This window comes from Gopherus flavomarginatus, chromosome 12 (genome assembly GCF_025201925.1).
Source record: "Gopherus flavomarginatus isolate rGopFla2 chromosome 12, rGopFla2.mat.asm, whole genome shotgun sequence".
NCBI lineage: Eukaryota > Metazoa > Chordata > Testudines > Testudinidae > Gopherus > Gopherus flavomarginatus.
The window spans coordinates 8,498,574-8,525,144 of NC_066628.1; the positions used below are offsets into that span (position 1 = coordinate 8,498,574).

At 52.1% G+C, this 26,571-nt stretch overlaps 2 protein-coding genes across 22 annotated transcripts in view; both read left to right on the top strand.

Annotated features, from left to right (window-relative positions):
* The window catches only part of LOC127033278 (zinc finger protein 345-like), a 64,126-nt gene extending 47,205 nt beyond the window's left edge, over positions 1–16,921 (top strand). For 6 of the 7 annotated variants that reach the window (XM_050921199.1, XM_050921203.1, XM_050921204.1 and 3 more), the window contains 2 exons: positions 11,066–11,179; positions 14,426–16,921. In XM_050921199.1, the coding sequence (XP_050777156.1) occupies positions 11,066–11,179; positions 14,426–16,374 (2,063 nt within the window). In that variant the 3' untranslated portion in view covers positions 16,375–16,921. Of the gene's footprint in view, positions 1–9,979; positions 10,107–11,065; positions 11,180–14,425 lie in introns of all 7 variants that reach the window. The other variant, XM_050921200.1, reaches the window with a different exon arrangement.
* The window catches only part of LOC127033269 (zinc finger protein 585B-like), a 139,462-nt gene that overhangs the window by 34,975 nt on the left and 77,916 nt on the right, over positions 1–26,571 (top strand). For 6 of the 15 annotated variants that reach the window (XM_050921139.1, XM_050921140.1, XM_050921152.1 and 3 more), the window contains exon 1: positions 26,264–26,509. The exons of 6 other annotated variants lie outside the window; for them this stretch is intronic. The gene's annotated coding sequence lies outside the window, so the exon portion shown is untranslated. Of the gene's footprint in view, positions 1–2,316; positions 2,643–26,263; positions 26,510–26,571 lie in introns of those variants that run through there. 3 more of the 15 variants (XM_050921148.1, XM_050921156.1, XM_050921135.1) reach the window with 2 other exon arrangements.

Sequence of the window (26,571 nt, forward strand, 5' to 3'; positions counted from 1 at the left end):
ATCACATGGCTCTGAGTGGGGAGGAGCTCAGGCCCCACCCAAGCCACGCCGCTTTAGCTCTGTTGGGGGCCGCTCCTGGTTTACCCCCGCCTGTCCTCTCTCTCAGAGCCTCAGCGCACTGCGTCCAGGAGCTGCCCGGGCCCCTGGACAGCCCTGCAGCGGCCTGGCTCTGGCCGGACTGGAGCTTGCAGCCCTGCCCCCTTACCATGTGGGTCTGAGTGGGAGGAGCTCAGGCCCCGCCCAAGCCATGCTGCTTTAGCTCTGTCCAGGGCCGCTCCTGGACGCAGTGCGGTGAGGCGCTGGGGGATGGGGGGAAGGTGGAGGCAGGGCTGAGGCCACAGCATTCTTGGGGGTGGGCCCTGCGGGGCCTGGGGCAAATTGCCCCACTTGCCCCCCCCCCCCGGGGTAGCCCTGTACATTTCAGCAGGATCAACTCCAAAGGCTATTTTGGAATATATGTCCACAAATAAGATGACCACCCTCTTTCCAAATGCTTTCATTGCTCTGCGCATACTTCTAACACTTCCTGTAACAGCTGCCAGTGGAGAATGCAGCTTCTCCAAGCTCAAGTTAATAAAAACCCATCTACACTCCACGATGACACAGGAGAGGCTGGTCAGCCTTGCAACGATCTCAACAGAGCATGAGCTGGCCCAAACTGCGGACCTTCAGCAGAAAGCAGTTCAGATCTTTGCAACCAAGAAGGCATGGAAAGCACCACTTTGATTATGCAAACAGTTAAAAATGCCAGTGTTTGCTATGCACCCAAGAAAAGTTACATTTGCTGTTCGGGAGTTTGAAAGTTAAGTGTTGCTTAAAATTTTTGAACAAGGGATTTTAAGTTGTTAGTTCTCCTTTATTGAGGTAGGTAGCAGAGCAGCACCATGAGAGGAGTAGAACAGGAAGGCAGAATTAAGACCTTTCAAAGTTTTGGCCCAAGAGAGGAGGAAGGGGGGCTCCATTTGAGCTCCTCGCCTTAGGTGCCAAAATGTTGTGGGCCGGCTCCGGTGACATCTTCCACTTTGCTTCACCTGCTGGCTTTGTCTGCCCTTCATGTAAATGTCATTTCATTGTCCTCCATTTACATTGGAGACAGGTTCCAGCAAGTGGGAGAATCACATTCCTTTGTTTAGGGCAGGGATGACATAAGCCGTCCCAACAAACACATTTTAAGAACATTTTCCAGCCTGTGTTTCTAATTCTTTGTGTGTGGCCCATAGGTATTTCACGCAAGCATATGACTGATCCCCGGAATTGGGCCCTGCTTTTGTGCCTAAGAGGGCCCTGTGCATTAAAGAAGAGCGCCTAATTTAGGCGCCTTTTTAATTTTTTTACTCATATGGCGGCTGTCCAGGTCTTCGGCAGCACGTTGGCAGAGGGTCCTTCACTCGCTCCGGGTCTCCAGCAGCATTTCGGTGGCACTGATCCTTTGGTGCCGCGGAAGACCCGGAGCAAGTGAAGGACCTACCGCCGAAGTACCACCGAAGACCCGACGTGCTGCTGAGTATTTGAATCGGGCTGCCCGCTTCCTAAAGCCAGCCCTGCCTCTGGCACTGAAATTCTCTCAGGGTCAAAGCAGAACACTAGTCCTTGGGGAACTGCTCCTTGGGGATTTTCGTGGGTATCCAGTGATAGGTGGCACAGTGCCCACTCACGATTGTCCCAGGCCTGGCCCCCATTTTGGGAAAGGGGGCATCAGGCCAAATCTTTTGAGTGCTGTTGACACCTGGTGGGGGCCAGGGCTAAAATGAAGTGAGTTGTGCTGTGATCTCTGTGCACCAGGCACAAGTGAGCAGAGCTCCAGTCCCTGAGCCAGGCTGGCTGGAGTTTGCTGGTGACATGCAGGTGTGTGAGAGGGAGGTGCAGTCAGTGCCCACATGGGGGAGCCAGTTGGGAGAAGGGCAGAGGCAATCCTGGTTGGGGGGGACACACAAGGGGGTTTGGCCTAGAACTCAGGGATGGGATAATCCAGCCCCACAAATACTTCTACGACCCTGGTGGCAAAGCTCTGAAACCTCCATGAACCACGTGAGGGGAGGAGAGCTGGAGCTCCAGCCCAGGGCTGGTAGCCAGTGAGTGTCGGGTGCAGATAACAGACCAGTTCTGCCCAACTGCTCCCTGTGCCAATCTGCTACCAGAGCAAATCACACACAGAGGGTCCCCGGCTGCCCATCACCCCGTGTGTCCCTGGAGCAATCCCAAGTCTGCACAGAAACCCCATTTCCCGGGATCTGGGCGCCTCCCGTCTGTCCTCCCGCGGGTACGTTGGCCCCTGTGCACGATGCCCCCGTAATGCGGGGAGAAGCTGCCGGTGGCCAGGGGAGGTGGAGCAGCGTCCTGCAGCGCGCTGGGTTGATCGCTAGGACCCAGGAGCAGCCGGGAGGCGGCTGTGGGGCAGCGAGCGCTGGGCTCCGGCCCGGCAGCAGGAAGTGACTCGCAGCCGCTGCGGTGACTCTGGCTCCCAGGCTCCTGGCGAGATCCCCGAGCCCCGGCGGCTGGTGCTGGGAGCCCGGAGCCCTGGCTGCAGCCGGGAGAGGGGAATCTCCAGCAGGGCCCTTCCCGCTGCTCCCCAGGAGCCTCTCCCAGGGCAGAGCCCCCAGCCCGGCCCGGCCCCTGCCCCGGGGGCCCCGCTCGGAGGGAAGGTGAGAGAGACCTGCCCCCCCCCCCGGGTTGCTCCCAGCGGAGCTGGCTGCGATTCCCGCCCGGGGCCCAGGGCCTGGGAAAGCTGCCGCCAGCCTGGGCCGTGCTGGGGGTGGGACAGACACACGAGAGGTGCCGCCATCCCTCCCCCCCCCCCCCGTGCTCTGTTGCTGCTGATGTAGGCGCTCGTGTGACGGTGCCGCTCGCTGACCTGGGAGGCCGAGGGGCTCTGCTGGCCCGAGGGGTCAGAGCGGGCAGGAGGGTCCCAGCGCTGGAGGCAGGGGAGGGAGATGGGGAAAATCAGAGACAAGGGTAGGAACCAGGGGTAGGAATGTGGCTACGGCCCGGCCAGACAGTGTCAGTGGGCAAACCCCAGGGTATAGAGGGGTTAAAAGCGACAGCAGTGGGGTTGAGCAATCTGCAGTGGTTGCAAAAAAGGATGTTGAGGTATAAAGGGGCTCCCCTCCCCTCTGGGGGATGCTACACCTCAGCACCCGCTCCCAGGGCTGGGTTCTCACACAGTTGCACCCCAAGGCCCAGAGGCTTGGAGCTGCTAAAGGAGCCCCGATTCTGTGCAATATTTCACATACCCCCCTCCCCTCCCATAGTTTTAGTGTTTAAAGTAATCCCTGATCAGTTGCTATCTCTGCATAATGCCTCATTGGTGCAGGAAGGCTCTTGGTCTGCCTAGGGATCCATGAATGGGAACTGTTCTGCGGGCCTCTAAGTGGGCTGGGATGTAGGAGACCCAGGTTTAAGCAGAGGAGGAAAGCAGGTTTGACCAGGGGTCTCCCACATCCCATGTGAGTGCTGAAAGGTAGTCGGTGGGTACAGGGCCAGCTCTAGGGTTTTTGCTGCCCCAAGCGGTGGGCGGGAGGGGAAGCTGAGATTGGCGGCAGCTCCACTCCTCCACTTTCTTCTTTGGCGGCAATTTGATGGCAGGTCCTTCCCTCCAAGAGGGACCGAGGGACCCGCCGCCAAACAGCCCAACGTGCCGCCCCTTCCCCTTGGCCGCCCCAAGCACCTGCTTGCTGAGCTGGTGCCTGGAGCTGACCCTGGTTCGGTACCACCGCCACTGCCTCCTTCTCTGACTGTTTTGGGTGGCATTAGGCTCCTACCTAGCTCAAGAAACAGCTTAGGGCCCTGAGCCACCTGACTCCAGGAGCTGGGCTCCCATTCGTGGAGCGCTGGGCAGCGCTAGGTGCCTTCCTGCCGGTGAGAGTTAGGCGCCAAAGTCTGTGAGAGCCAAGACGGGTCTTAGGTCAGCATCTCCCAGGAGCAGGCTAAGGTGGCTCCTCTCCTTTGTGGGTCCCATTCTCAGGCGCTTGCCTCTCCACATGCTCTGTATAGGGAGCCGAGACACCTAACTCAGCTTTGTGGATCACAGGATTGTTCCTGTGAATTGCTAGGGGCCTAAAAGCTAGTCCTTGCAATGCTCAGCATGCTGATGCCGCCATCCCATCGCGAGTCCACCCCCTGGCCTTTTCCTCACTGCTAAAAAGGTGAGTTTAGTTTTTATTATGGGTTTTTTTCCTACCATGGAGTAATTGAAGTATAGGATTATTCTGAGATAAAAATACAGTGAGGAGAGAGCACTTAATTTTTAGCAGTGAGTAAAAGGGCTGAGAAAATGTCTCTGAAATAGGATCAGAGACCAGGGAGGTAGGTCCCCTGTATTTTCTTTTTTCCCTCCTGGACCACAGTGCACTTTATTTACACCCGCCCGTGTGTGCCGAAGCAGTGCACATGTTGTGTGGGCAGCTTGTTCAGGATGAATAACAGTGGCAATGAGGATAAGTGTGTAGAAGGGACAGTGGTAGATTTTCTGCCTGATAGCTTGCGCTTCAGAGGTGTTTGTAAGTATTTTAAATACTGTTTATCGGGTTTGGCGGTGTAGTCAGTTTTTGTGTGCAGTAAATGTTTGTTTACTATGGAAACCATGCAGCCTGATCTACACGTGGGCGGTACCTGAACCCCACATTCGGGGAGTCTAGCCCCCAGCCCTGCCCCAGGCCATCCCCTCCTCGCCCGCCAGAGCCCTGAGCCTCCTACTGCAGCTGGAGGAGCCCTGGCCCGCCCACTCCGGCCTTGCTGAGTCATGGGCTGCCAGCTGGCCTGAATCCCAGGCTGCCGTCTGGCCCAAGCACCAGCCTGCCCACCCCAGCTGTCCCAAGCCTCGGCCCACCGGCCAGTCCGAGCCTCAGCCAGCCTGAGTCCTGGGCCACCAGGCACCAGCCAGCCCGCCTTAGCCCCTGCTGGCTTTGGGGAAGAAGCAGAGCAAGGGGGGAAGAGGAGCAGTGTGGGTGTGGCCACGGGGAAAGAGCGGGACATAGGAGCGGGGCCACAGCCTAGCTGGGGAGGCTTAGCCCCCCCCCCCCCCGGCCTGTTCTACCCACTGTCCAAGGATCTACGGTGGAAAGAGCCTAATAAATAACACCACCTTCATTCCGGGTTTTACAGACAATAGCCCAGAGGTTTAACTCTGGGCAGTGCTTTTCTGGATTACCAAAACACCTTTCTTTGTGCCCAAATATAAAATACTGATTTCACGGTGGTAGCAAATTGTGCCCCCTCCATTACAAGTTCCTACCTCTGGACCAGAGGCTGGGGAAAGGAAGCAGATTGTGACAGGCAACCTCTCCGTCCACCATTCTTTGCTGTCCTGGGACCAGGAGATGCAGAAAAGTAGAGGATGTGGAAAGGTGAGCGGTAGTAGATTGTGAGGGGAATACCTCCATCACAGCTTGCTACCCCTGGACCAGAGGCTGAGGAAAGGTAGAGGCAGCAAAACTGTGAAAGAGCAGCAGAAGAGAACAGTGAGGTGTCAGTAGCTGCTACCCAGTAGCAAATTGTACCGGCGGCAGTTACGCTGGCCAGGAAATGGGTGGCAGAGAGCCCTGCAGGAGTGGACATGGCCCTGTGATCGGTTATTTTTAGGAGCAGATGAACCCATCAAGCCTGGTGGCCTGGCACAGCTCCATGACCCAAGTGAGTGGGGCAGAGCTGGGAGCTCTGGTCCAGGGCTGGTAGCCAGTGAGTGTAGGGTGCAGACAAGAGGCCGTCCCTGACCAACAGCTCCCTGTGCCAATTGCTTCCCAGAACGAATCACACCCGGAGTCAGTGTCATTGCAAAAGGCATCCTCGGCTGCTCCAGGCTTTGGGTAGCCTCTTTAGGACCCTATCACCTCCCATCTCTGTTTATATCGTGGACTCAGGAATAATCCTGAGTCTTGATAGAAATTCCCCTTCTCATGCCTCCCCGGGACTGGTACATCTCCTTTCTGTCATCCCATTGACACGGTGGCTGCTTTGTACAATGACCCTTTAATGCTGAGAGAAGCTGCCTGCGCCCAGGGGACATGGGGTCCCTGAGGGGTTTATCGCTGGAACCTAAAAAAAGCTGGTGTGGGCGTGATCACTGGGTCCAGGCATCAGAGTCTCTGCAGTAAGGGCTTGTCTACACTACAAAATTAGGGCGACTTAATTTAGGTCAATCTACAGTCACGCCTGTAATTGAGTGGGCTGTTGGGGTCCACACTGCCCTCCTTCTGCTGGCAGAGCAGGTCCTCACCAGGAGCATTTGCACCAACTGATGTGGGGCACTGACAGCTGCACAGGACTCACAGCTGGAGCCCCCCACACCTCTGGGGTGACAGCCCAAGCTCTGTGCCCAGGGCTCAGTTTCACAGCAGAGAGCCTCCCAGGAATGAAATTGACATCCTGGCTCAGGTCAGCTGTAGGCTCCCTGTTGTGAAATTGAGCCCAGCATGCGAGTGGGTGGGTGTGGGGGGGGCTTAACCCCCCTCACTCTATTCAGCCTTGGGGCACTGGCTCCAGGCTTCAGCCCTTCCACCCCAGCTTCAACTGTGGCGCTCTGGGCTTCAGTCCTCCAGGGTGCTGGGGTTCCGGGCTTCAGCCACCCCACACCCCCCAGTTCCAGCCATGGGGCTCCGGCTCTGGGCGTCAGCCAAGGGTGGTGGGGCTTCATCAGAGCTGGCTTTACTGGCCGCCGTGGTCAAGAGGCAAGCAGTGGGGTGAGGCTGGGGTGTACGGCTGCAGAAGGGAGTTTGGGGGGTTGAAGCAGTGGGGCCCAGGAGGTGATTGGAAGCCATGGGGGGCAGGGTGGAGGGCTGGGAGACGAAGTGGTGGTCAGGGGAGATCCGTGCAGGGTAGGGGGAGGCAGGGGAGCAGCAAGGGCCAGGAGCACCAAAATACAACTATACATTAGCAAGACATGAGAAGATATTGTTCCCCTCTGATTAAGTCTCAACTGGAGTATTGTGTTCAGTTCTGGGTGCCCCATTTCAGGAAAGATGTGGACAAATTGGAGAACGTCCAGAGAAGAGCAACAAAAAATATTAAAGATCTAGAAAACATGACCTCTGAGGAAAGACTGAAAAAACAGAGTTTGTTTAGTCTGGAAAAGAGAAGACTGAGAGGGGACATGATAACAGTTTTCAAGTGTTTAAAAGATTGTTACGAGGAGGAGGGGAAAAAATTGTTTTTCTTAACTGACAAGAAGCAATGGGCTTAAATTACAGCAAGGGAGGTTTAGGTTGAACATTACGAGAAACTTCCAAACTGTCAGGGTGGTTAAGCACTGGAATAAATTGCCTAGGGAGGTTGTGGAATCTCCATCGTTGGAGATTTTTAAGATCAGGTTAGACAAACACTTAATTAAATAATACTTAGTCCTGCCATGAGGGGAGGGGACTGGACTAAATGACCTCTCAAGGCCCCTTCCAGTCCTAAGATTATTTTTTCTATTGAATCTGGAAAAAAAAAACCAAAACCCTACATAAATAAATTACAAGGATTTGGACAGGGAGATGTGCATGTTTACTAGGACTGTAAAGTGATTAAAAAAATTAATCACAATTGCACTGTTAAAAATAGAATACCCCTTATTTAAATATTTTGGATGTTTTCTACATCTTCAAATATTAATTTCAATTATAACACAATACAGAGTGTACAGTGTTCACTTTATATTCATTTTTTATTACAAATATTTGCACTGTAAAATACAAAGGAAATAGTATTTTTCAGATCTAGTACAAGTACTGTAGTGAAATCTCTTTATCATGAAAATTGAATTTACAACTGTAAAATTATGTACAAAAAAAAACTGCATTCAAAAATAAAACAATCTAAAACTTTAGAGCCTACAAGTCCACTCAGTCCTATTTCTTGTTCAGCCAATCACTCAGACAAACAAGTTTGTTTACATTTGCAGGAGATAATGCTGCCTGCTTCTTGTTCATGTCACCTCAAAGTGAGAACAGATGTTTGCATGGCACTGGTGTATCTGGCATCACAAGATATTTACATGCCAGATATGCTAAAGAGTCATATGTCCCTTCATGCTTCAACCAGAGGACATGTGTCCATGCTAATGACAGGTTCTGCTCGATAACAATCGAAAGTAGTGCTGACAGACGCATTTTCATTTGCATTATCTGAGTTAGATGCCACCAGTAGATGGTTGATTTTCTTTTTGGTGGTTCTGATTCTGTTGTTTCCATGTTGTAGTGTTGCTCTTTTAAAACTTCTGAAAGCATGCTCCACACCCCGTCTCTCTCAGATTCTGGAAGGCACTTCAAATTCTTAAACCTTGGGTCGAGTGCTGTAGCTATCTTTAGAAATCTCATTGGTACCTTCTTCGCGTTTTGTCAAATCTGCAGTGAAAGTGTTCTTAAAATGAACATGTGCTGGGTCATTGTCTGAGACTGCTATAACATGAAATATATGGCAAAATGTGGATAAAATAGAGTCAGATACATAAAATTCTCCCCCAAGGAGTTCAGTCAAATTTAATTAATGCATTTTTTTGTTTTAAACGAGTGTCATCAGCATAGAAGCATGTCCTCTAGAATGGTGGCTGAATCATGAGGGACATATGAATATCGCTTCTCAACTCTATGAGCTAAGATGTGAAAAAATATCTGGCACGTAAATACCTTGCAATACCAGCCACAAAACTGCCGTGTGAATGCATGTTCTCACCTTCAGGTGACGTGAAGAAGAAGCGGGCAGCATTATTTCCTGTAAATGTAAATAAACTTGTTTGTCTGAGCAATTGGCTGAACAAGAAGTAGGACTGAGTGGACTAATAGGCGCTAAAGTTTTGCATTGTTTTGTTTGAGTGCAGTTATGTCACCAAAAAAAGAAAAAAAATCTACATTTTTAAGTTGTACTTTCAGAATAGAGAGATTGCACTACAGTACTTGTATGAGGTGAATTGAAAGATACTGTTTCTTAATCATTTTTGCAGTGCAAGTATTTGTAATAAAAAATATAAAGTGAGCACTGTACACTTGGTATTCTGCGTTATAACTGAAATAAATATATTTTAAAATGTAGAACAACGTTTCATTTGGTATTCTATTTAACAGTGCAGTTAAAACAGTGATTAATCTCAATTTTTTTAATAATGATTAATTCTTTTGAGTTAATCATGAGTTAACTGTGATCAATTGACAGCCCTAATAATTAACTTTAGGAGAAAAAAATAAGTATTTTAGGAAAATTTGTCAGAATGGCCACCAGCAAGATTTGGTGGCTGCACTCTGAGGCCACCAAAAGATCTGTTGTGAAAACCCCCTGGTCTAGAGCGTCTGTCTGCAGGGAGAGAGCGTGCGGGGAATCAACGTGTGAAATGGACTCAAGCCCCTTCTGTAACCTCCCCAATCACTCAACAGGCTGAGGAATCACGTCCACATTTTGCTCCAGATCATCCCATCTTCCAGGGGACAGGAAAGGGAAATGGCTGTGATGGAGCCAGTCCAGGTAGGGGATTTTCAGGGTGCTGCAGGAGATGGTGTGGCAGAGAGGGAGGGGCAGGCAAACAGGGTGTGACAAACCTGGGACATGGTCAGCTTGGGCCTGATTTTCTGAGCAGGACCATTGGCAGGGCAGGGAGCTGGCGGGGGGGGGGGGGTGGAGGGAGGGAGAGGAATTCCCCCATTTCTCAAACAGGAAACACCCCCCTGAGCAGGGCTCAGAAAACTGACCAGATTCCCAGTGCTGAAGCCTGAACCCAACGGGCAGAGGCTGCTGTGAAATATGAAGGGAAGCTGTTGGGATTCCTGTCCCTGTCTCAGAGCTCTCCTTTCTGCATCAGCCTGTGGCTGGCAGGTGTGTGGGAAATGAGAAGACTCTGCCCTGCCCCATTTGTTGGGGGAACAAGGATCTCTCACCTTCTCCCACCCCCTGAAGCCTCTTGGCTGCTCTGAGCAGGGTGGGGGTGGGATTCTGCTTTTCTGGGCCTCCTCCCCTGTAAATAGTGAGATTGTGGCTGGGGCAGCAGGTGCTGAGTGGAGAACTCTTGTTGTTCCAGATGCTGGTGACCTTCGAGGAGGTGGCTGTGTATTTCACCCAGAGGCAGGGGGCTCTGCTGGACCCCACTCAAAGAGCCCTCTATAGGGACGTCATGCAGGAGAACTACGAGATGGTGACCTCACTGGGTAAGGAATTTCCGTCCTCTCAGATACTAGAAGCCATGGGGTCTGCGTGTCTGAATCTGGTCAGTTCTTCCCTGCTCAGTTAGATTAGAGGGGAAATGGACTCCAGAGTCCACACATGTGGAGTGAGACTTTCATCTTCATGTCTCAGGGGTAGTCATTTTTTGTCAAGATCCAAATTTCGTGGTGAAAATATAGTCAAGATCCAGACTCTAGAGAAAATAAAATTATTAAGTAAATAAAAAGATTTTGGGGTCCATTCAAAAGTGTCTGATGGTCCAGATTTGGCCTCTGGTCCACCTATTGACTACCCCTTCCATGCCCTCTCCAACGGGATCAGGGAGTCATAAACCTGCTGATTCATCCCCATCCCTCCAGCTTTCAGAGGGGCAGAAGCAGCATATGGCCCTGTCTCTATAATTTCTCACTGATTTATAATGTTGGCGTAGCCCCGTTCATCCCAGGATGGACAGACAAGGTGGGGGAGGCAGTACCTTTGACTGGACCAACTTCAGTTGATGAAAGAGACACCTTTTAAGTTGCCCAAGAAGAGATATTGCATCACCCACCTGGTGTCTCTTTACACTCACTATCCTCTATGATCCTCCATTCCTGGGACTGGCTCCAGCCAGAGGGCTCTGCAGGTTTAGAACTAGGCAGGGCTTTAACAGCTGACCTGTGTCTGCATCAGCAAGTCCCCCAGAGTGCACAGATCCTGGAAACCCCCAGTGATGCTGTGACAGCTCCTCCCCCACACAGACACCTGCCTCTCCCTGGAGGCTCAGTGGCCATGTTCCCATCTGTTCAGATTCCACATCCGCATAATTACCAGTGACCATGTTCTCACCCTTTGGGATTCCACAATCCCCCAGCTCAGCACGGGGCAAGTTGAACTCGGAATGTTCTTTGTGACAAATACTCTGTAACACCCTCATCTTCCTGATTTCCCCCCTCCTGAGCAGGATTCCCCATTTCCAAACCGGAGCTGATCACCCAGCTGGAACGAGGGGAAGAGCCGTGGGTCCCGGATCTCCACCCCTCCAAGGAATGGGACGTTCACAGAGGCACCCACAAAGGTGAGGAATCAGTGAAACTGACAAACCATCTGGCGAGTGAATGAAAAAGCTGGGACGCCCAAAGATGTGTTTTTAGCGAGTTCCCCGGGCTGTGTTTCCCCCCACCCAGTCAGGCTGTCGTCCTCAGGTGTTGTTTCCATCATGACAGATATCACCTATGGCTTCCCAACTATCCTTTAGTGTCACCCGCACACTCTATGGTTCCCACCTTTATCCTGTTCCTAGGACTCAAGGCATAACCATTAATGTAGGCACCCTGCCCCCCACCCTGTTTCTAAGGGTCAGGGCGTAATCTTCAGTGGGCTTACAGGATGTTTTAACCAGTGAAAGAGCCTTACACAGTAATATCCTTGACCTCTGTTTACTAACAGTTACCAAGACAGAACACACACGCTAAGCGTACAATGCTCACCACTCCCAATAAAGCAGATGAACTTTTCCTGGTGGCCAGTCAGGATCCGTTTGTCCAGGGACTCCAGCGTCTGCACGATATAGTCGGCAGGGGGTTGAGATCTGGCATCTCTGATCTTGGGTTGTGTCCTGGAGTTCTAAAGAATTTCCTTTTGGACTACAGCTTATATAGTGGCATTTGAGTCCTGCTTAGTTTGACCGTAACCAATCGTTTTATTAAATTACTACAAAATAGTTCTTTGACCAACCCTCCATATTGCAAAACAATTCTTTACTCTATCACACCCCACCACCTGAGCTGATTAAACTTCGCATAATTAGTATAGCAAGGTGAATACTCACCAGCATGGCACCTCCTGCTGGTCATTTGGAAATTAGCTCTTTTCCAGCATACAGAGCACCCTCTGCTGGCCATGTGTCTGACAAAGTGGGTATTCACCCACGAAAGCTCATGCTCCAATACCTCTGTTAGTCTAGAAGATGCCGCTGGACTCTGTGTTGCTTTCTGCTGACCAGTGGCTCGCCTGCCTCAGGCCCCATGTCCCTCCCAGACCCTGGTGCCCCTTTACCTCAGGGTTCTGCCCCCACAGTGCCCCACACACTCTGGGTCTCCCCTCCTAGGGGAAACCCCAACCCTCTAAACCCATCTTGCGTCAATAGCTTCTGCTAGTCATCATGTAACCCCCTTTCTCTGGGGCAGACTGCAGTCTGTAATGGCCACTCAGCATTGGCAGGGGGGTTGGACCCTCTGCCTCTGCCTATCCCCAGGCTGCTCCTCTGCAGCCCCAGCACCTGCTTAGGCCTTTAGCAAGGCCTCAGCCTGGGGAGTTGCCAGGCTGGAGCTCCTAGGGTGACCAGATGTTCTGATTTCATAGGGACAGTTCTGATTTTTGGGTCTTTTTCTTATATAGGTTCCTATTACCCCCCACCCCCATCCTGATTTTTCACACTTGCTGTCTGGTGACCCTAGGAGTTCCCCAGCTCCTCTTGTCTTTCCCCAGCACTGCTCTGGGTACCTTGTGCTCCCAGGCAGCCAGGCCCTTCCCACTCCACAACTAGAGAGACTCCTCTGTTGCCTGGCCCCACAGATCAGGGCCAGCTTGGCTGCTTCCCCAATCAGCCTAGCTTGGCTGCTTTTAACCCCTGTTCTCCAGGAGTGGGGCAGCTGCCCTATTACAGTCAGACAGAAACAAGCAAAGAACCAGACAGAGGCGATACAGATAAACAATAGCAAAGCAAGGACCATAAAGACAAAACCATAAAGAAGTAGATATTTCACAGTCACAACTGTTGATGAGTGATTCCTTGCCAGACAGATGCTGTCAAACTACGTTTTCTTTAAACATCTTAAGACCTGTTTCTTTATTTAGTGGTGGTGGGTGCTATTAGGACAGGATCTCTTTCTTAGCAGCCCGATATTTTGTTTTGATATAACTCAGAGGGAATGTGACTTTTTGCTTCTTGGCTCATGGCTCCTGCTGGCCTAACATGGCTGCAGAAAAAGGCCTCAGACCTTACGGGGAGGAATTTCCTTACAGTTAATGTAACCGTGTGCAGACTCACCCCACAGTGCCTCCTGCTGGTCTCTTCTGGGAATTAGACCTGCCAGCCTTGAAGCGCCCTCTGCAGGCTGGTGTCCTGCTGCCACTTGGCCCCCATGTCCCTCCCTGGACTCCAGTGCCCCATTATCTGGGGTGCTTCCCCCTGCCATACACCCCTAAGTCTCAGGATCTCCCCTCCTAGGGGAACCCCCACCTCACCTCAGTCGTAGGCTACTGCCAGTCACCAATTTGCCCCTGCGCCTGGGGGCAGACTGCAGTGTCAGCGACTCATCATTGGCAAGGCTGGGTCTGGACCTGCTGCCCCTCTCTGCAACCCAGTGCCTCTATGGGGCCTTGGACAAGGCCCTGCAGCCAGGGGAGTTGCCAGCCTGGAGCTCCCCAGCCCCTCTGGCCTTTCTCCAGCCCTGCCTCACTCTAGGTACCCTGAGCTTCCCAGCAGCCAGGCCTCTCTCTCTGAAGGCAGAGAGAGTCTCTGTGCTCCTGCTCCTGGCTTCCCTGCCTTTGCAGGGCCAGCTAGGTCTGCTTGGGGCATGTGGCCCCAGCAGTGGGGAGATCTGTGCCTGGAGTCCAGTTAGCTGCTGCGCTCTTGGTGGGGAGCCAAGAGCCAGGAGGGCAGCTGGGCTGCCAGCAGGAACCATGGTTCCTGGATGAGGGGGAAGAGGTAGCTCAGTGGTTTGAGCATTGGTCTGCTAAACGCAGGGTTGTTAGTTCAATCCTTGAGGGGGCAATTTGGGGATTCAGTTGGGGATTGGTCCTGCTTTGAGCAGGGGGTTGGACTAGGTGGCCTCCTGAGGTCCCTTCCAACCCTGAGATTCTATGATTGCAGGGGGTAGCAGGGCTCTTAGTGGGGAGCATAGAGAAAAGCCCACGTGGTAGCCTGGCTTGGAGCAGAGACCTGGCAGCAGCCCAGCTGTAGAGCCAGGAGTCTGGCTTTCTTGTCAATTTCACTGCTCCAGCAGAGCCATGAAATTGACAAGATAGCCAGCAGCCCATGTAAGGAAGGCAGTGTCTACACAGACAATGCGTCGCCCTCACTACACCAACATAAGCCCTACACCTCTCCTGGAGGTGGAGTTATTACTGGGGTGTAGGAGGGCACTCACACTGGCAGGACAAGGCTGTAGTGTGGACGCTGACATAATTAGGTTGGTGTAAGCTGCAGTACATCAACCTAACTGTGTAGTGTAGACCAGCTCTCAGTCTCCCCAACTGTTACCATGTTGTGTTTTCCCCTCTGTGGTGTTCCCTGTTCTGTCCTTTCTCCCCAGCACAGGGAATGACTCCTGTCCGGATTCTCTCTCTCCCCCAGCAGTTCATGAGGCGATGATGAGTGAGAACAAGGAAAAGAATTCACAGCAGGAAGATCCCGAGCAAGTGGAACTACAGGGGAACTTTTGGAGAAGAGCCAAAGGGAATTTTTCCCAATCCTTGGAACAGGACAAAGCTTGGAGAATTCTGCAGAGGCCAGAGAGGCAGTTGGGAAACCACTCAATAAAGAAAGAGGAGGAATCCATTGACTGTGGGGTAGGATGCAAGGATCCCAAGCAAACCGCAGCCCCACAGACAAATCCCAAGGAAGAAAAACCCTATAAATGTCTCAGCTGTGGGAAAAGCTTCAATCAGAAATCGAACCTTATCACTCATCAGAGAATCCACACAGGTGAAAAACCCCATAAGTGCTTGGACTGTGGGAAAAGCTTCAGCCAGAAATCATCCCTGATTATACATGGGAGAAAGCACACAGGAGAGAGGCCTTATAAATGCTTTGAGTGTGGGAAATGTTTCAATCAGATCTCAAACCTGACTACGCATCAGAGAATTCATACTGGAGAGAAACCTCATAAATGCTTGAAATGCGGCAAAAGGTTTAGTCAGAGATCAGCCCTGATTACACATCAGAGAATCCACACGGGAGAGAAACCCCATAAGTGCTTGGACTGCGGGAAAAGTTTTAGTCAGAGATCAGCCCTGATTACACATCAGAGAATCCATATGGCAGATAAAATGTACAAATGTCTCAAATGCGGGAAAAGTTTCAGTGTGAAATCAGCCCTTGTTATGCATCACACAATCCATGCAGGAAAGAAACTTCATAAATGTTTGGACTGTGGGAAGAGTTTCCGTGACAGCTCAAACCTCACTAAACATCGAAGAATCCACACGGGGGAGAGAATATATCAGTGCCTCGACTGTGGGAAAAGCTTCAATCGGAAATCGAACCTTCTTACCCATCGGAGAACCCACACAGGAGAGAGACCCCATAAATGCTGGGACTGTGGGAAAAGCTTCAGTCAGAGATCATCCCTTATGAAGCATGTGAAAATCCACACAGGAGAGCGGCCGTATAAATGTCTGGAGTGTGGGAAATGTTTCAATCAGAACATAAACCTTATTACGCATAAGAGAACCCACACAGGAGAGAGACCCTACAAGTGCCTGTACTGTGAGAAAAGTTTTACTGTGAGGTCAGCCCTGATTACACATCAGAGAATCCATACAGGGGAGAAACCCCATAAGTGCTTGGACTGTGGGAAAAGTTTTAGTCAGAGACCAGCCCTTACTACACATCAGAGAATGCACACGGGAGAGAAACCCTTTAAATGTCTCAACTGCGGGAAAAGTTTCACTGTGAGATCAACCCTTATTACGCATCAGGCAATCCACACGGGAAAGAAATCCCATAAATGTTTGGACTGTGGGAAAAGCTTCAGTCAGAGCTCATCCCTTATTAAACATGGGAGAATGCACACGGGAGAGAAACCCTATATATGTCTTGAGTGTGGCAAAAGCTTTAGTCAGAGATCATCTCTTATTATACATGGCAGAATGCACACGGGAGAGAAACCCTATAAATGTCTTGAGTGTGGGAAATGTTTCATTCAGAGGTCAAATCTTGTTACACATCAGAGATCCCACTCGGGAGAGAGACCCCATGAGTGCCTTGACTGTGGGAAAAGTTTCAAAGTGAGATCAGCCCTTGTTACACATCAGAGAATCCATACGGGAGAGAAACCCCATAAATGCTTGGACTGCGGGAAATCTTTTAGTCGCAGATCAGCCCTTATTACACATGAGATAATCCACACTGGAGAGAAGCCCCATAAATGCTTGGACTGTAAGAAAAGCTTCAATAACAGCTCGAATCTTACTAAACACCGAAGAATTCACACAAGAGGGAGCGACTCTAGAAATACCTCAACTACGGGAAAAGGTTCAGTCTGAGCTCACACATTATTACCCGTCAGCGATCCACAGAAGAGAGAGAACTTGAATGTGGAGGAATCTTCAGTTGGTGCTCCCACGGAATCAAGCATTGTCAACTCCACTCAACTTCACCACGTTAGACATCAGAGTCTCCTCCGCACAGCAGGGAAATTCTCTCAGGGCCCTGACTAGGGCTGGCCATGGTGGCAAACCCATTTCCTCGTTCCCACACACATCAGGGGCGCTTGGCTTCCAAGGATCCAGCTGCCCATTGCTGGGGCAGGATCTAGCAGCAGCTGATCTGTGACCCTCTGGCTCTGCCTAGTCTAAACAAACCCCAGGCAGAGGAGAAGCCCCCATCAGCCCCTCCTCCCTGCTGCAGCCCTGGCTGCTAAGCTGATGGGCCACAGGTGGGGGAAGGGAGAGAGAGAAACTCCTCCAGCCGCGCCCTCTGCCTGGCTGAAGTTCCCCCCTGCCTTCCCCTCCCAGCCAGGATTCCCCTGCCACGGAGATGAGGAGAAGGACACTTGGGCCAGGTTCCATCTTCAGTCTACACACCTGTCCCCACCCCCCCATCTTCCACCACCCCCTGGGCTGGGCTTCCCCACTTACCTGGAGCTGTTCCCTGCAGGGTGAGTTTCCCGGGGGCTGGTAACTCCTCCCCTCCCTGAATCCCCCCGGGGCGCCGGGCTCTGAGGGATCAACTGTTAAGGGACCAGGCTGGTGGGTTCTGGGGAGGACACTGGGGATTGAGTGGCTGGGGCTGGGGGAGCTGGGAAGCAGAGGGAGCTGAGTGCTGGGGCTATCGAGTGTTTGGGGATGATGGGATAAGAGGCGAGGGAGAGCACAGGGGTAGAGAGGTGCTGCCTCATCACTCACCCCCTCTGCCCCTTCTCCCTGCCCCCGCTGCATTCTGAGAGCACCACTGAGAGGGGCTGATTCCCACAGACTAAAGCAGGTTTTCAACCTATTTACCATTGTGGGCTGCATTTGCGGCCCATAGTGTGTAAGGTGGGCTGCATCCAATACTACCTGTATGGCCCTGAGGATGTCATATGGGCTGCAGCTGTGTGCTGATTGGGCTGATGCAGGCCGCAGGTTGAGAACCGCTGCCACAGGGCCTTTCGTGGGAGGCCTGGAGATCCCACTTCTGCCTTAGCAGCATCAGCTGCTGAGTGTCTGTCTATGGTAGGAAGCGTGGTCAGGATCAGCCAGTTCATCTCCTCTGACCCTCCCCACCTCATCCTACCCTAGGCTGAGCCTGAGCATCTGATTCATTCGGACCCCACTATTAGCAGAGTGACTGTTCGAGTCACTGAGTTCCCCCTCTGGAGCAGTTTGCATAGTGGGGGGGCTGAGAGCTACTGAACCAAACTGTAAACCCTGGATATGCTGGAAACCACTTCATGCCAGGGGGTGCAGCAGCACCCCTCATTCTGGTACCTGTGTCTGGGGGTAGATTCTCTCATTCCCAGATGGTCTCACATGACTCCAGGCCGTGCTGAAAAGCATTTAGGGTTTGTCCATTTTCTCCCTTATGGGCCAGAATTAACCAGAATCCCACAAAAGTGGGAGCAGGGACAGTGAAATGTGGTGTTTTAGCTTCTGTTTGATTTGCAAGCGATGGGGTGAGTCCGAGGGATTCCCTCCTTCCCCCATCACCATCACGCTCCACTGAGACACAGCAGCCTCTGTCCAAACCTTGGAGAGTTTATCCCAGGGGTGGGCAAACTACAGTCCGGGGGGATCCGGCCCACCAGCCATTTTAATCCAGCCCTCGAGCTCCCACTGGGGAGCGGGGTCTGGAGCTTGCCCCTCTCCGGCACTCCAGGTGGGGAGCAGTATTGGAGGTCGCTCCACGTGGCTCCCAGAACCAACAGCATAGCTCCCCTACAGCTCCTACACATAGGGGCAGCCAGGGGGCTCCGCTCTGCATGCTGCCCCCTCTCTAAGCACCGCCCCTGCAGCTCCCATTGGCCAGGAACTGCAGCCAGTGGGAGCTGTGGAGGTGGTGCCTGTGGATGGGGCAGTGTGCAGAGTCAGAGAAGGGATATGCTGCTGCTTCCGGGAGCCGCTTCAGGTAAGCGACATCCGGAGCCTGCACTCCTCAGCCTCTCCCTGCGCCCCAATCCTCTGTGCCAGCCCTGATCCTCCTCCCGCCCTCCAAATCCCGTGATCCCATCCCAGAGAACCCTCTGCCACCCCAAAGCTCTCATCCCCATCCCCACCCCAAAGCCTGCACCCCCAGCCAGAGCCTCCACCCCCCCACCCCAGCCTGGAGCCCCCTTCCACACCCGGAACTCATTTCTGGCCCCACTCCCAACCAGAGCCCTCACCCACTCCTGCACCCCAACCCCAATTTTTTGAGCATTCATGGCCTGCCATACAATTTCTATTCCAGATGTGGCCCTTGGGCCAAACAGTTTGCCCACCTCAGGTTTATCCTCTCCTCATTCCGCCTGTCCACCTCCCAAAGTATCACTTGCCGCAGTCTTCTTGGCTCTCCATACTTAGAAATGACTTGATTTCCCTGATCCTAAATCAGACCCCTGAGGGCTGGAGAAGAAAGCACAGACTGAGCTTTTTGTGTTTATTGCTGTTTCCATCTATTGGTAAAAATTCCTTCCAGGCTTTTCGAGGCTAGTCCAGATCATTTGTAGAGGGGAAGTTGGGCTTTCTTTCTTTTTCTTTTTCTTCCTTCATGCTAAAACTTTTATAACTAACAACCATGAGGTGTGAAATAAAGCAGGCTTAGCCAGTTCAAAGGGAAATGGGTAAATTTCTTTTCCTCATAAAGAGTCTTAAGATTCTCCGGGATTTCACTTTATGAACGTGAAAGTGTTTTAAAGCCCACAGTAGATTGTGGATTATTCTCTATTCCTGAAGGCTGTTTGGTCACATACATTGATGTTAGTTTAGCTCAGGGGTCGGCCACCTTTCAGAAGTGCTGTGCCGAGTCTTCATTTTTCCACTCTAATTTAAGGTTTCGCATGCCCGTCATACATTTTAACGTTTTTAGAAGGGCTCTTTCTATAAGTATATAATATATAACTAAACTATTGTTGTATGTAAAGTAAATAAGGTTTTTTAAAATGTTTAAGAAGCTTCATTTAAAATTAAATTAAAATGCAGAGCTCCCCGGACCGGTGGCCAGAACCCGGCAGTGTGAGTGCCACTGAAAATCAGCTCTGGTGCCATAGGTTGCTTCAATTTATTGAGGAAATCACGAGACAAATGATTGTGTGTCAGAATAGTCCTTTGTATATTTCATTTCAACCTTGTCATGTGATTTTTGTGTGGTTTGAACAATGACAATGAGCAATATCTATCCCACAGACACTGAGCGCTAGATTTAAACTCTGAGAGGCAAAGACTGAAATGGGAAAAGAATGTACTACCTGATCCCTGCAGCGATGTGCGATACAGTCAGTAGGGGGAGAGGATGGGAGATGCTGGGCAACTGCTGGGTTTGCTCTTGAGATCCAGAGAGCTGAGGCTGAGAACTGTAAACTCACTATACCAGTGCCAGAGAGAGACAGGAATTGTCCTACCAGTGCTGGGCAAAGCTGTCCCTGAAGTCAAGGGCTACAGATGACACCACAGGAGGAGTGATGGGGAAGGGGCAGGGTCTCCTACTTGCTGAGAGGATGAGGCTGGGCAGAAGGGAGAAGGAAACCAGGAAAATGAACAGGACTGGCCAGCCCTAATGCCCAGCCCAACCCAAAGGAAGCCTGCTGGCCCTCTTCTCACCTACTGCAGTCTCCCGCATGTGGGTTATAGACACACTCTGGGCTCCCCTCACCCCACACGGCTTCCCTCAAACCTGAACTTCCCGTGTTTCCTGCTTTGGAACGTCTGCTTTGTGACCGAGTCCTGGCGTCTCTCACAGACTGTCTGTGCTTTTCTACCAGCTTTAACTCATTCCTCTGTCCCTGGTGTGCACAGGAGCTGGGAGCAGCGCTGGGCTGGGCCAGGCCAAGCACTGGGAGGGCTGGGGAAGGTTAACTTTTCTTTTTTGCTTTTCAAATAATAAAGTAGAAATTAGCTTCTCAAATTCCCAGTGTCCTTTGTCTTGACTAAAGGATCCCAGTGGCCATCTGGGAAGCCTCTAGCCCCAGCCTTCACCAGCGCAGACTACAGCTGCCAGAACTGCCAACCCATTGGGTTTTCTGACTCGTCTATGGGTCAGTGGGGAAAACCCATCATCTGCAGGGGCAGTCCCCTCTGGCTGGCATTTCCCATTCGCCCACCTCCGGCAGGACGAGAGTTAATCGATGTGAAGAGGTGGGTGTTTTTAATCTGGATGGAGCAATTGTGGAGAGGAATGATAACAAGAAGTTTTGTAAAGGGCTTCTCTAGCTGCCTTCGAACGTGCTCAGAGCTAGGTATGTTTTCATGTAGTTGTAGCCTAGCAAAGGGAGGCCGTACACCCAACTCAATGGCGGTTGTCTCTTGGATGCGATGTCATGGGCGGCGTGTATCAAACCCCCAGGCAGGCAAAGCATCCCCTAATCCAGGCTGTGGCCCTGCCCATGTTCCACCTCAAGGCCCCGCCTCCCTCCCCTCTTCCCTGAAGCCGAGGTGATGCTCAGCTCCAGCCGGTGGCCTGGAGCTCCAGCTTGCCAGCTACCAGGAATGCTGGGCAAGGAATGGTGTCCCTAGACTCTGTTGTCAGAGGGTGGAGATGGATGGCAGGAGAGAGATCTGTTGATCATTACCTGTTAGGTTCACTCCCTCTGGGGCACCTGGCATTGGCCACTGTCGGCAGACAGGATACTGGGCTGGATGGACCTTTGGTCTGACCCAGTATGGCTGTTCTTATGGTGCTACCCTGGGCAGCTTGGGCCAGCCCAGGTTGGGGGTCGGTCTAGTGGTTTGTCTTGTCCCTGGGCAGCTTGGGGCAGCCTGGGCTTGCCGGCCAGTAGCTTGGGGTTCCTCTGGCCGCAGGGAGACTTGGAGCTCCACCTTGTGGAGGCGCCACTGGCAGAAGGGGTGGGGCTAGTGGATTAGCCTCTCCGAAGTGGGTATTCTCCCGCCACCTATGCGTGGTGTAATGATTTTGCTGCATCTGATTAATTATTTTTTTTTTAAGGAACTGTTCTAGGTACCCCTCAGGAGAAGGATGGTGATTTCGGTGAACATCAGAAAACTGTGAAGGGACATGGGATGGCAGCTGGTAACTAGAGCCACCTGCTTCAGCCTAGTCTGCAATTATCTAGAGACCAAAGACCTGGCTGCTGGCAGCTGCTAAGGCCTGGATCCACAAAGAGACTAGAAAAATTAATCAACGTGATCCAGAAAGCCTGACTCAGTCACCCAGGCTCCTTATATAAAGCACAGGGAGAGAGAGGGACCTATGAATGGGATCCACAAAAGCCAGTGTGCTAGGCAGGGGGCTGCCTAAGACAGCCAACGGGAGATGCTGAGGAGAGGGTACGACTTAATCCTTGTTCCTCTGAGGGAGATAAACCTCTCCCTGCAGCCCAGATTTCAGGGCCGTGTAACAAAGGCCCATGGGCAAAAGGCTCACTGTTCAATACAAGCGACTCCCGTCTCAGACCTGACAAACTCAGTACACTGAATGCCCTGTTTTCCTGGTATAGATCCATAAGGAGTAGCATGTGAGATCTCTACTGAAAGCTTATAACGTGTTGATACTCATAAATATTGCAAGAGCATGTATGGGAGATATTGAAGTAATAACATAACTATATTGAAAGTTATCCCCGTATGGTGTTGGAGTGAAAGTGAGTCACCAGGGACTCACAGGTCTTGGTGACATGACAGCCCGTTTAAATGGGAGGGAGTTTTCCCTGGCTAGCCCATTATGCAATGAGTTGCTTAGCTGTCCACCATTGGGCCAATTCAGAAAACGAATGGGAAACCATCAACGCTGAACTATAAACACTGAAAGCTGGTGGTAGTGAGGAGGAGGAGGAGGATCTGAGTGTGAGGGGATCGCTCTGGCTGGGAATAAAGACAAAAGACTGATTCAGTGGGTCACAAGGTGGAGAAAGATGCTCTTGATCCAGTCACTGAAGTGGGATACTTCCTGGGAGACTAGGGGCTGGCTCCTTGGGGCTAGCAAACTCTGCGAAAGACTTGACCTTTCGAGTGAGGATCTTTTATCAGGTAGAAAATGTAACTTCTAGTGAGTGTTGGCCCTTGTCCCAGTTTTCTGAATTTTTTTGTTTCCGTCCCTCCCCCTTGTTTCTATTTGAAGCTCTCTTGTCTCTCTCAAAATAAACTTCCTTTTGTTTTACTATCAGCAAATTCGAGCTAGATGCCGGAGCGGTGGTGTCAGGTGAATTGCTCTAGTGCCATTAAAACAAGGAGTCCCGTGGCATCTTAAAGACTAACAGATTTATTTGGGCATAAGCTTTCGTGGATAAAAAGCCCACTTCTTCAGATCCATTGTGATGCTGTGGGGTTCAGCCCAGACCAGTGAGGGGTTGTCACCACCTGTGTAGGGTCAGATCCTCCTCAGTGTAGCACTCACAGAACTTTAGTGACTTTGCTGCTCTCTTAAGAGAACAGCGCACAGCCCCACACTGTTAGGTTAGCTGAGGACTCACACGTCACTGAGATGGTTTGTTGTAAAACTAAAAATAAATGTATTCTCATGGATCGTAGGATTAAGAGATGTCCAGTAAGTGTGAAAGAGCCAGGAGCGGTTACAAACAAAATGTGCTCTCTAGTGACTACATTTAACTTCAGTGAATCTGAGCCTTGTGTCTCAGCAGGTTTCTCACCTAGATTGAGTATCTGGAGACCTTCAGACCTCTTGGCTGAAAGGTTCCACTTTTCACAGGTGTACAGGAGCTCAGCCCTCTTGTATCTGCTCAGTAATGTGTGCCAAGCCGGCTTTGCGGCCTGGTTATAGCTTCCAGAGTTCAGTGAGCACGCTTCAGGAGGCAGGAAGGTTTCTTGGAGCTGTGGCTTCCATCTCCCATTGAGAGTGGGAAGTGGCATCTTCCACATTGGTTGAATTTATCTGCCCTTGGTGGAAATGTAATTTCATTGCCCTCACTCTATTTACGTTGCAGACAGGTTCAGGCAGGCAGAAGAACCACATTCCGTTGTCTGGGGCGGGGTGACTTAAGCCTGACAGCCAGGTTTTTAAGAACATATTTCTGCTTATATATAGTTACAGTTCTTCATGTGTCGCCTACACGCACCTCATGCAAGAATATCACTCAGCAGTGAGTTGTAGTTTTCCAATGCTATAGGACATGGCACTTTTTAGATCCACATTATGGCAACAGTGAGATGGGCTGGTTAAGCTGACTGAAACTGCTAAATCCCAGGGAGGCCCTTGGCCTCTGGTAGTGGGATGTTCTCAGGGTCAGAGACGTCCTCGGGGAACTGCAGATCAGGGATTTCTGTGGGTATCCCATGATAGGGGGCTGGGTACCAAAAGGGCTTGGGGGCTGGAGTGGGTCATGTTGTTAGCTTGCAGGGCTGGCGTAGCCCAGGGGAGAGCACTCCAGTGCCTGAGAGGCTGGTTGTGGTAGGACACTTAACACCCAGCTGGCACAGGCAAGATTTCCTGGCATCGGAGGCAGCTGGAAGTGAGGTGAATCCCAGCCCTGGGTGCACTGAGCAGCCTCCCAGCACCTCTCTCTGCCTGTGAATGCACCGCTGGGAACCCCTCTGCTGGAGCCAGGTGGCTTAGGTCCCTGCCTGTGAGAATGAGTTAGGCAGATATCAAGCTGCACAAAACAGCCAGAGGAGGGGATTGCAGGGTGATCCCTCCCTTAAGCATGTAGCCTAGGGGTTAGAGTAATCACCCAGATGTGGGAGGCCCAGGTTCAATTCCCTCCTCTGCCTGATGGGTAGAAAGGATTTGAAGAGGGGGCTCCCAGCGCTCTCACCCCGGGGCCATGGGATTTTCTGATGCAGGGGTCCCTTAATCTCTCCTGCTGAACCTGTGACACTTTGGATGAGTCATTACAGAGTCCTTGGGAAAGAGGACTGGACCCCCCACCCCAGTGGTGCCCCACCACTGGCCTGCAGAGCTGTTCTCTCCCTAGCACAGACCCTGCTGGGGGAGCAGCAGCTGCTCAGTTCAGGCTCCCAGATCTCAAGGGAGGAGGCAGCAGCATGAGACAGATCCTGCCATGGATCTCCCAATGCAGTGCTCTGGAACAGTTCCCACGAAGACCTCTGCAGTGTGCCAGTCCCGCTCTGCGGGTCTCACTCTTTCCTGACCACAAGCCACTTAGCTTCACCAAACCTTGGAGCCCTCAGCTCCCTTCCCACCCAACGAGTCTACCTGAGCTGGACACCCGAGAGAGACTTGTACACCCAAAGGGATCAATATCTGCCAGGATTGTCAGTCAGTGTCGTGAAAGCAGAAGGGGTTATTAGATTTCTGGAAGACACAGAGCATCCGTGGTTAGCACAGAGATCAGAAAGTTACAGCATGGTCCATCTTGGTCAGCCTAGAGCACAGAGTCCTCCAGCCTCTCTTTTGTCCCAGTTCCAGAAAGTCTTAAGCCTTCAACAGCCCACATTTAACAGCCCCTGACCTGGCCTCTCCTCAGTCCTTTGTTCTTGTCCCTGAGCAGACGTTGTCCCCTGGTCCTCCTCCTCCTCAGCCCTTTGTTCTCCAGCTGGTCAAACAGGGCTAGCTTACTGCCCAGGGGAGGAGGGCCATCCATGGTGGTTAGCTAGGAGCCAAATGTCTGGGCAATTCAAGTGACCATTGTGTTCTCAGACTCTCCATAGACATGGAGCCCAGACATTTAGGCATCAATCACAGCTGGATTTCTGCAGAGAGTAAACAACCTTTTCTGGACACCTAGTTAATAATGCCACATATAGGGGAAACTGAGGCGCGCACTCTATTCATACAAAAATATTACAGAAAATTCCCCGTTTGTCACATCTCTTCCCCCTCTGAGGCTGAACTATCAGGGATCACTTTAGTTGGTGAGCTGAGGGAGAACAGGTACCCCATTCTGGGACAAAGCATCCACTATACGAGCACAGCCTCCTCTCTTTGAGCAGAGATCAGACCCCTCTGGACACAACAGCGACTCAATAACTCCCCTGCAGGCCCCAGATCAAGTGCAGTTAGGGCTGAATTAAGGCAAAGGCAACCTAAGGATATGCCTAGGGCCTAAAGCCTGCACCCCATTTTTTTGTGAGGGGGGGCATATGAGGCCAAAATTGAGCCAGTGGCAATGTGACTTCCCGTGCACCAGGGCACAACACAGCTCATGCCATTTTGTCCCCCCTGCCATGCCCTTGTCATATTGGGGGATGGGGGTCAGTGGGGACAAACCTGAGTGGGCAGAGCACCAGCCCCTGAACCAGATTAGCTAGAGCTTCACTGCTGGTTTGCAGGTGCCCGACGGGGAGCTGCAGTCAGTGCCCTCACGGGGGAGCCAGTTGGGACAGGGGCAGAGGGGATCCCTGGTGTGTGTGTGTGTGGGGGCAGACATGAAGGGATTTTGCCTAGAGCCCAGGGATGGGTTAATCTGGCCCCACAAATAACTCCAGGAAACCTGGCAGCAAAGCTCTGACAGCTCCATGGAGCGAGGGGAGCACAGCTGGTAGCCAGTGAGTGTGGGGTGCAGACAAGACCCCAGCTCTCCCCAACTGCTCCCTGTGCCAGTCTGTTACCAGAGCGAATCACACACAGAGCGTCCCTGGCCCTGCACCCCATCATCTGTGTCCCTGATATTGGGGACTCTCTGGAACAATCCCCAGTCTCCATAGAAACACCCCTTGTCCCCCACTCCCCAGGATCTGGAAGTCTCCTTTCTCTCCTCCCATTGATCCTGTGGCTTTTCTGCACGATGCCTCCAACTGTGTCCAGGGGCGGTGGGGCCCCAGGGGACAGGGGGCTGCATTGATTTGAGTTGATCGCTAGGACCCAGGAGCCGCTGGGTGGGGACAATGGCCGGGCTCCCTGCGTCCCGGCAGCAGGAAGTGACTCGCAGCCGCTGCGGTGACTCTGGCTCCCAGGCTCCTGGCGAGATCCCCGAGCCCCGGCGGCTGGTGCTGGGAGCCCGGAGCCCTGGCTGCAGCCGGGAGAGGGGAATCTCCAGCAGGGCCCTTCCCGCTGCTCCCCAGGAGCCTCTCCCAGGGCAGAGCCCCCAGCCCGGCCCGGCCCCTGCCCCGGGGGGCCCCGCTCGGAGGGAAGGTGAGAGAGACCCGCCCCCCCCCGGCACCCCCGGGCTGCAGGGGGAGGAGGCTAAGGAAGTG